This window comes from Palaemon carinicauda, chromosome 34, assembly GCF_036898095.1.
Source record: "Palaemon carinicauda isolate YSFRI2023 chromosome 34, ASM3689809v2, whole genome shotgun sequence".
NCBI lineage: Eukaryota > Metazoa > Arthropoda > Malacostraca > Decapoda > Palaemonidae > Palaemon > Palaemon carinicauda.
Window position 1 is genome coordinate 77,320,586 of NC_090758.1, and position 9,361 is coordinate 77,329,946.

At 38.5% G+C, this 9,361-nt stretch overlaps 1 protein-coding gene across 1 annotated transcript; it reads left to right on the plus strand.

The window, feature by feature from the left end:
• The first annotated feature begins 295 nt into the window (after window positions 1–295).
• Window positions 296–8,651, plus strand: LOC137626674 (ensconsin-like). Its single transcript, XM_068357689.1, has 7 exons — window positions 296–476; window positions 3,492–3,579; window positions 4,146–4,291; window positions 4,661–4,852; window positions 6,354–6,623; window positions 6,923–7,292; window positions 7,817–8,651. The coding sequence occupies exons 1-7, from the start codon at window positions 312–314 to the stop codon at window positions 7,912–7,914; spliced, it is 1,329 nt and encodes a 442-aa protein (XP_068213790.1). The 5' UTR covers window positions 296–311; the 3' UTR covers window positions 7,915–8,651.
• Window positions 8,652–9,361: the final 710 nt, after the last annotated feature.

A 9,361-nucleotide genomic window follows, 5' to 3' on the forward strand; every position in this document is an offset into this window, starting at 1 on the left:
TATATACATATATATATGTATATATATATATATATATATATATATATATAGATAGATAGATAGATAGATAGATAGATATATGTCTGCAATGCATAGATGTAGGCTACCTATTCACTAAAAACAGGTTTCTTTCAGACCAAAGATTATTGCAACACTAGAATATTAAATAGAACTTACCCATGAGTGCACATGCTAAAATATCTCTCTCTCTCTCTCTCTCTCCTCTCTCTCTCTCTCTCTCTCTCTCTCTCTCTCTCAATCACTACAAAATATATTTTTATCCATTTTCAGCATTTACTTCGTCAGGAGGCATGCGCCCTTCGTTAAGGATACGGCAGGCTGCAGGCGCCCTTCTGCTAGGCCTAGTGGTGGTGTTGCCAGCGCCCTCTAGGGGCAGCGCCTTCGGTATACCGGAGTTCCTTGAGTTTGGAGAATGCGCTGACACTAAGAATATGGAAGATCTGGATATCCATAGAGTAAGTGTTTTGATATTATTGGGGTTATTACTGAGAGAGAGAGAGAGAGAGAGAGAGAGAGAGAGAGAGAGAGAGAGAGAGAGTGAGAGAGAGAGAGAGAGAGAGAGAGAGAGAGTGGTTGACTATGGCAATGAAGAACGTAGTACTTGTCTCAGTGAAGTTAAAACGTATTTTCAGTTGTAGGCTATTATTATTATTATTATTATTATTAGAGAGAGAGAGAGAGAGAGAGAGAGAGAGAGGAGAGAGAGAGAGAGAGAGAGAGAGAGAGAGAGAGAGGACTATAACGAAAAGTAGCCCTCAGCTAGAAGAGTTTAAAAAATATTTCCAGCACAGAGAGAGAGAGAGAGAGAGAGAGAGAGAGAGAGAGAGAGAGAGAGAGAGAGAGACAGACAGACAGAGAGAGAGAGATTGAAACGTCTTCTTGAGAGAGAGAGAGAGAGAGAGAGAGAGAGAGAGCGAGAGAGAGAGAGAGAAACTATAACGAAAAGTAGCCTTCAGCTATAAGAGTTAAAAAAATATTTCAAGCAGAGAGAGAGAGAGAGAGAGAGAGAGAGAGAGAGAGAGAGAGAGAGAGAGAGAGAGAGAGTTGGGGTAGGGGGATAGGTGTGGGAGACTGGCCTGGAACGTGGACTGGAACCTGGAAGGTCAGAACGAGGAAAACCGAGCCGAAATTCTCTTCCAGGAAACATGCAAGAAAATACCAGATGTAAGAACACGCAATTACTTTCAGATATGGTGTGTGTGTGTGTGTGTGTGTGTGTGTGTTTTGCTTGTTTCTGTGTGTGTTTGTTTGTTCGTATGTGATTTCTATATGGTATTTGCATTTACGTACATATATAGATATGAGAACAATGGTTTTTTTATATATATAATACATAGAAAAAGCGTAGACGTATATTTAATGTAGAGTTTAGTGTAGAACATAGGTGTAATTTCAGCTGTTTAATCAAAGTCTAGCAGTTTTTGTACATATAAATACTTTAAATATATCTATCTATATTTAGAGAGAGAGAGAGAGAGAGAGAGAGAGAGAGAGAGAGAGAGAGAGAGAGAGAGAGAGAGAGAGAGAGAGAGAGAGAGAGAGAAGGTATTCAACTTTTTTCTTTAACGGTTAAACATATCTCAGTCTCACGTGCGTTCACTTCAGTTGCCAATTACTCCAATTTCTTTCTATTTTTTTTTAATTTTACGTTTTACTTTTTAATTTATTCTATATATTCATATCGTAATTAATATTTAAAGCCATATTAGTTATAGATTATAATATCGTATTTTTATACTTGGTTGGAAAATAATAATAATAATAATAATAATAATAATAATAATAATAATAATAATAATAATAATAATAATACTTTAAAGATTAATTAATTATAAAACTAATAGATAGAAAAATTAAGTATAATATTATGCCTAATTTTTTAAAAATATCTTAATCATAATAATTATTTCATTTTGATCAGAAAAAACAATAAGTTACCCAATGACATAAGAAATTTTGATAATATAAGAGAGGGTGTAAAGACTGGACCCGGGCTGGATAACGGCAAGTCTACAAGGGGAGTTCGTGACCCGTAGACTATTGCTGTTACACACAGGGAGAAATATAAAGATGAGATTTAGTAAATATAATTGAATTATTTAATTATTTAAAATAATTGGACCCGGGCTGGATAACGGCAAGTCTACAAACGGAGTTCATGACCCGTAGACTATTGCTGTTACACACAGGGAGAAATATAAAGATGAGATTTAGTAAATATAATTGAATTATTTAATTATTTAAAATAATTGGACCCGGGCTGGATAACGGCAAGTCTACAAACGGAGTTCATGACCCGTAGACTATTGCTGTTACACACAGGGAGAAATATAAAGATGAGATTTAGTAAATATAATTGAATTATTTAATTATTTAAAATAATTGGACCCGGGCTGGATAACGGCAAGTCTACAAACGGAGTTCATGACCCGTAGACTATTGCTGTTACACACAGGGAGCAATATAAAGATGAGATTTAGTAAATATAATTGAATTATTTAATTATTTAAAATAATTGGACCCGGGCTGGATAACGGCAAGTCTACAAACGGAGTTCATGACCCGTAGACTATTGCTGTTACACACAGGGAGAAATATAAAGATGAGATTTAGTAAATATAATTGAATTATTTAATTATTTAAAATAATTGGACCCGGGCTGGATAACGGCAAGTCTACAAACGGAGTTCATGACCCGTAGACTATTGCTGTTACACACAGGGAGAAATATAAAGATGAGATTTAGTAAATATAATTGAATTATTTAATTATTTAAAATAATTGGACCCGGGCTGGATAACGGCAAGTCTACAAACGGAGTTCATGACCCGTAGACTATTGCTGTTACACACAGGGAGAAATATAAAGATGAGATTTAGTAAATATAATTGAATTATTTAATTATTTAAAATAATTGGACCCGGGCTGGATAACGGCAAGTCTACAAACGGAGTTCATGACCCGTAGACTATTGCTGTTACACACAGGGAGAAATATAAAGATGAGATTTAGTAAATATAATTGAATTATTTAATTATTTAAAATAATTGGACCCGGGCTGGATAACGGCAAGTCTACAAACGGAGTTCATGACCCGTAGACTATTGCTGTTACACACAGGGAGAAATATAAAGATGAGATTTAGTAAATATAATTGAATTATTTAATTATTTAAAATAATTGGACCCGGGCTGGATAACGGCAAGTCTACAAACGGAGTTCATGACCCGTAGACTATTGCTGTTACACACAGGGAGAAATATAAAGATGAGATTTAGTAAATATAATTGAATTATTTAATTATTTAAAATAATTGGACCCGGGCTGGATAACGGCAAGTCTACAAACGGAGTTCATGACCCGTAGACTATTGCTGTTACACACAGGGAGAAATATAAAGATGAGATTGAATTATTATTTAATTATATGAAATAATTAACTAATCTATATAACTTTCTCTTTCCCAACAGTATTCCGGAGTGTGGTTTGCCCAAGAAATGGTTCCCAATGAATATAGCCAAATAGTGTCTTGCTCCTTGACCAATTACACTTTAAGATGTAAGTCATAAGGCCTTATGGTTTCTAGCCTAGGTCTAAATTTACTGTTGCTAATATGATTCTGTACTTAGATTCAAAATTAGAATCATACTAAATATTTAAACACTTATAAGCTATTGTTTAGAGGGACTGCCATGTAAAATTTTATGAAATAGGCCTACATCGCATAAAAAATTAAAGACAATTAAAAAAAAAATTATTTAGAGGGCCTCTCATATCCAATTTTATGATGTAGGCCTATAGTCCTTCAAAGATTTTAAACATAAGCAATTATTTAGAGGGCCTCCTATATCAAATTTTATGACGTAGGCCTATGCTTTTTTAAGTTAATGCCTACCTCGTCAAGGCTCTCCTAGTTTTATATTGGGATATTATGGTGTATATTCTGATGGGATTATCTCGTTGAAGTATCTGTTCCTATGAGGTAATTGCCTACATTCAAACGGGAGGATGTCAACGGGGTAATCCTACGCATTAACTCACCAAGGTATAGGCCCGGACGAGGTAATGCTGGCTGTGCGAAACCGTTAAGCCGATATTCACCCACAACTTTCTTTCTCTCGTAGCAAATTCGATGATGAAGGTCGTGGAAAAGGGCATCACGGTAGCGAACAAAAAGGTACGACAGAATTCAGTCATCAGGCAGGATACCGAGAAAGAGAAGGGCAACTACGTCGTAGAAGCCGATGGAGTGCCCAGCGCTCCGTTCCAGGTGAGGAGAATCTCTGGTTTATCGTTAGAATTTGATCAGAAGTGAGAATCAGCTGGGCCCTGTAGCAAGGTTTCAGAATTGCCCTGCAGATGCCTCCAGATCAACCCTTGGGCAATGTGTACATTCTGTAGGGTCTGCCTAGGGTAGACTGTCTGGTCGTTGGGGAACACTACATGAAAGAGGTGCTGTTATAGATGCATGAAGTGGTCACAGGAGGATTCCAAATCTGCTCCTTTACAGGCAAGATGAATCTAGTCAGGACAGGTTCAGGATCCTTCCCTGGCCAGGGCAAAATGTCAATATAAGCCATCTATTGAGCTATCATTAGATTATTTCTACTACTATAATGAACATTATTTTCATCTTCAGATAGTGGACACAGACTACGATAACTACGCGTGCGTGCACTCCTGCATGGCATTCATGGGCTTCAGGGCAGCCTTTTCCTGGATTTACACACGCAAACCCGACGCTGACCATAGCTATGTTGTTCACTGTAGGGATGTCTTCACCAAGATGTCTATTGACCCAACACCTCTCCAGCCCATGAAGCAAGGAAAGGTAAGCTATAGGGAGTTAATTGCAAAGTTTAAGTAATAATTTGATAGTCTAGTCTACCCAGAAACAGGCATAATTTAAGGGGCTAAGCTTTCCAGAAACAGGCTCAATTTAAGTGGCTAAGCTGTCCAGAAACAGGTTCAATTTAAGTGGCTAAGCAGTCCAGAAACAGGCTCTATTTAAATGGCTAAGCTGTCCAGAAACAGGCTCAATTTAAATGGCTAAGCTGTCCAGAAACAGGCTTAATTCAAGTGGTTAAGCTGTCCAGAAACAGGCTCAATGTAAGTAGCTAAGCTGTCCAGAAACAGGCTAAATCTAAGTGGCTAAGCTGTCCAGATACAGGCTTAATTTAAGTGACTAAGCTGTCCAGAAACAGGCTAAATCTAAGTGGCTAAGCTGTCCAGATACAGGCTCAATGTAAGTGGCTAAGCTGTCCAGAAACAGGCTCAATTTAAGTGGCTAAGCTATCCAGAAACAGGCTCAATTTAAGTTGCTAAGATGTCCAGAAACGGGCACAATTTAAGTGGCTAAGCTGTCCAGAAACAGGCTCAAATCAAGTAGCTAAGCTAACCAGAAACAGGCTCAAGTGGCTAAGCTGTCCAGAAACATGCTCAATTTAAGTGGCTAAGCTGTCCAGAAACAGGTTCAATTTAAGTGGCTAAGTTATCCAGGAACTGACTTTAATTGACAGTTTAAGCTTTGAATGATAAATATAACTCAATATTTTGTTAAGAGTGCCAAGAACAGGCATTTTCAATCCAACTTTCAGCATACGAGGCAGGACTTTACTAAGGAAATAGCCAAAGAAAGGCGAAAGATGACAGGATAAGCTACATATTAAAATTCCCACTCTCATAGGATAAGCTTTGAATTCTGGTAAGATTGCATATGAATATGGTACAAAATTCTCAGACAGAGTGTGTAAAACATCAGGGTTTCAGAATATAATTCGACATGAGTTGGTAGATGGCTAACTGGTGAGTAACTTTTTGCTGGAATTTTTTGTTTTATATTAAGGCTTCCAAAGGGTTGATATTATCGCCTGAAGCTGAATCGCGTTTATGCTACAAGCTGAATTTCTGATGAATCATGGGGTACTTTGAAAAGTTTTTATGGCAAAAGTGCCTCCTTCTGTTAAGAAATATATACTTATGAGTGATTGTTCTTCCTAAAGGGAAAATGCATCTTAATGGAAATAGTTGTCTAAAAATTAGATGAAGGCTCCACACAAGTGTTAGAACTACTGTATCTTGATCCTCATGACTCTGAATGTTGGGAAAGAGTGAAGGGAATACAAGAGGGCTTATAAGAAAAGTAGACGTGTTGCTTACAAGACATTGCATAGGAATAAACATCAGTTGTATGACTATTGAAGTTCTCCAATCTAGAGATTTCTTAAATTTGGCAATTTGAGGATGCATGTATTAGATTTCTATAGTAGCCTTTCTAAGGAGGATTTTGAATGCCTTCTCTTAACAGATTCTCCCATTGTTTCTCCTTGCAGGGTTGTCCTTACATGGACAAAATCCACCACATTCTCGCCTACTCAGAATCAGTACAGAGCCAAGCCAAGATGGCCGCTAATGCCGCAAGGCCAAAAACCACCTCGACGACAACGACAACAGAAGCTACCACGACAACAGAAGCTACCACGACAACAACGACAACAACCATAGCGCCAAGAACGACCACCAGAAGAACATCAACGACTGCATCACCGAGCGAGGAGACCCTACATGAAGTCGAAATTACTTTGATTGAAAATGACCTAGAGGTAATTATTGTTAGTTGATTAGTGATTATGTTTACATCTTACCATAGTAAGACATTCTTACGACTGTCATATCCAGACCTGTAACTCAACCTAAGAAAATTTAGCTTAAATGCTTTGAGGACTATTTGAGTTTCCTTGTGAACAGTTCAGTTGAACATATAGCCTCCATCTTGCTTCATCAGTATGGGCAAAGACAGATCTCCGAATAAGTAATTATTCGTCGCGAGGTGTCTATTGTCCTATATCTGTTCATACCATCGTTTACCCATTATCTTATTTTCTTTTTTCTTCGCTTGCAGAATGCGCAAGAGCTAGAAAAGAGGCTCCTGGAAGAGGAAGAGCAAATGCACAGGGAGATGGAGATGGTGCGACGCAGACAGGAAGAAGAGAGAAGGCGAGAGGAGGAAGAAATAATGAGAATGGAAGAGGAAAGGCAAAGGCAGGAAGAGGAGATGAGGAGAATGGAAGAAGAGAGAACGAGAATGGAAGAGGAGAGAAGACTGATGGAAGAGGAGAGGAAGAGAATGGAAGAAGAGCGTGCGCTCATGGAAGAGGAGACGCGAAGAGAAAAGGTAGAGACGAGGGCCGAAGCGGAGGAGCTCGAAGAGCTGCGGGACGATGTCAGAGCGGAGATCAGGAGGAGCCACAGAGGGAAAAAGCACAGAACAGGTGAGAAACTGCAGCCCTTGCAACGCCGCTTTCTCTCCATCTCTCTCTCTTGGCGGAGAGTCATATCCGCGATGAGTTGCTGTCCTATTCAATATAGATTAACCCTTTGCAAAATTCATAATAGGCTTAATCTTACGTCATACACTTAGCATATGGGACACTGTGACTGTTTTCAAATTTATTGTGATTTTAATGCTCATTCGTTTAATCTTTATTACAGTGTACATGCATGCTAATACACATACATACACGCACACACACACACCCGAACACACACACATATATATATATATAAACATGTATACATATACATACAGTGTTATCTCAATGTTCATAAATTTTCCAACACCCATTTATGTCGATTTACATAACTTCCTCTTATAAAATAAACCAAGTGTACAAATTCCTATTTCAATATTTGTCTTTTCATCAATTTTTATGATTACATCCTAAATCCATCCCTCAGTTAATAATATCAGTATTGTCATAACGATATATATAATGAATTCCTTTTCTATTTTCAGAATATAACCAGGATGCCGATAGCAGCACCAGTGGCCTCTCGAGCAGCGTCGCGTCGATACTGCTGACGGTGCTTTTAAGCGCGATCTTCAGGCAGTAGAGTGGTGATAGAAATAGGAGGATATAACTTAATCTATCGCATTAGCCACCCTCACGATATGCCATCTATTCAATATGAGCCAGCTATATGTTATTTTCTATGTGTCTTCCAATCCATGCGACTGGGAGTTCCAAGAGGTTCAGTGCCTGTTGGACATGAATATTTATTTTAATACCTCACCCAAAACTAGCATCTGAAATAGGTCCTCCAACGCCGAGTTGATCCCGTCGCGTAGAGAATTATTTACAAGACGACGCGAAGATCCCTCACAGCCGTATTGCGAGTTCTGACTCCCTCCGTACAGATATACGTCCAAAGTTACTATCCCAGAGAATTATTTACCAGATGACGCAAAGATTCCTCCCAGCCGTATCGCCACTTCGGACCTCCTCCATACGGATATATGTCCAAAGATACTATCCCATTCCTCCCATTAAAGTTTACTTGTGATAAGCGGCACCAAAATATTTAATGTACATTCATGTACAAAGATGTATGTGATTATATATAAAGCGTGTGTATATGTATCTCAGCTTTAGGTTAGTATGTAAGCCGTTGCATTTTTTGTGTACGCTGTAGCTGCTGATACACCTCCCGGTACGCGTTCCGTACCGCGATGTCGCTCAGTCTTCCGCAACATTCTCAATGATTTAGTATGTTACTATTGGCCTTTCCTTTGTAAGGAGAAAAGTATTTTTTCATGTATATAGACCTGTATATTTTTTGTCAAAGAAATATAATTATGTGTAAAACGATTATGTATTTCTGTGATACCCATTTTGTTAAGATGATTGTTGTTATTACATCATGTGTCTCTATATTGAGTGTTGACTTGGATGAGCAATAATATCAACTATTCGACCATCGTTACATGAACAAGTTTTACGCAGACCATAAGAAGCTTAATGGAACAGTTCATTTATACACATATTTTTGTTCCAAAATACAGCTGATTTACATTACAAGATTGTCTTCAGAGGAAAAACAACACAGTGATCACTGTCATATTCACATATCAACTGCTTAATTGGGGACGAACCTTCCACGCAGAAAGCACTCGCAATTTTAGCCTCTTCGTACCCTAAACAGAGATTTGCTCATCAGTAGCACGGTGAACCCTCATCTCAAACTGAGTCGATCACCTTCATCTTCCATTTACTTGTGTGGTTCCGGGATGTGACAGCTCTCCTTTATCGACGCCTGATTCACATCATTTACCCAAACCTCTTCTATAGTCAATTTCTTTTAGCGATGCAGATTTGCACCGACTCGCAGCGGTGCCCTTTTAGCTCGGAAAAGTTTCCTGATCGCTGATTGGTTGGACAAGATAATTCTAACCAATCAGCGATCAGGAAAATTTTCCGAGCTAAAAGGGCACCGCTGCGAGTCGAGGCAAATCTGCCTCGATAAAAGAAATGGACGATAGTTCTTCCATCGCTCTGCCCTC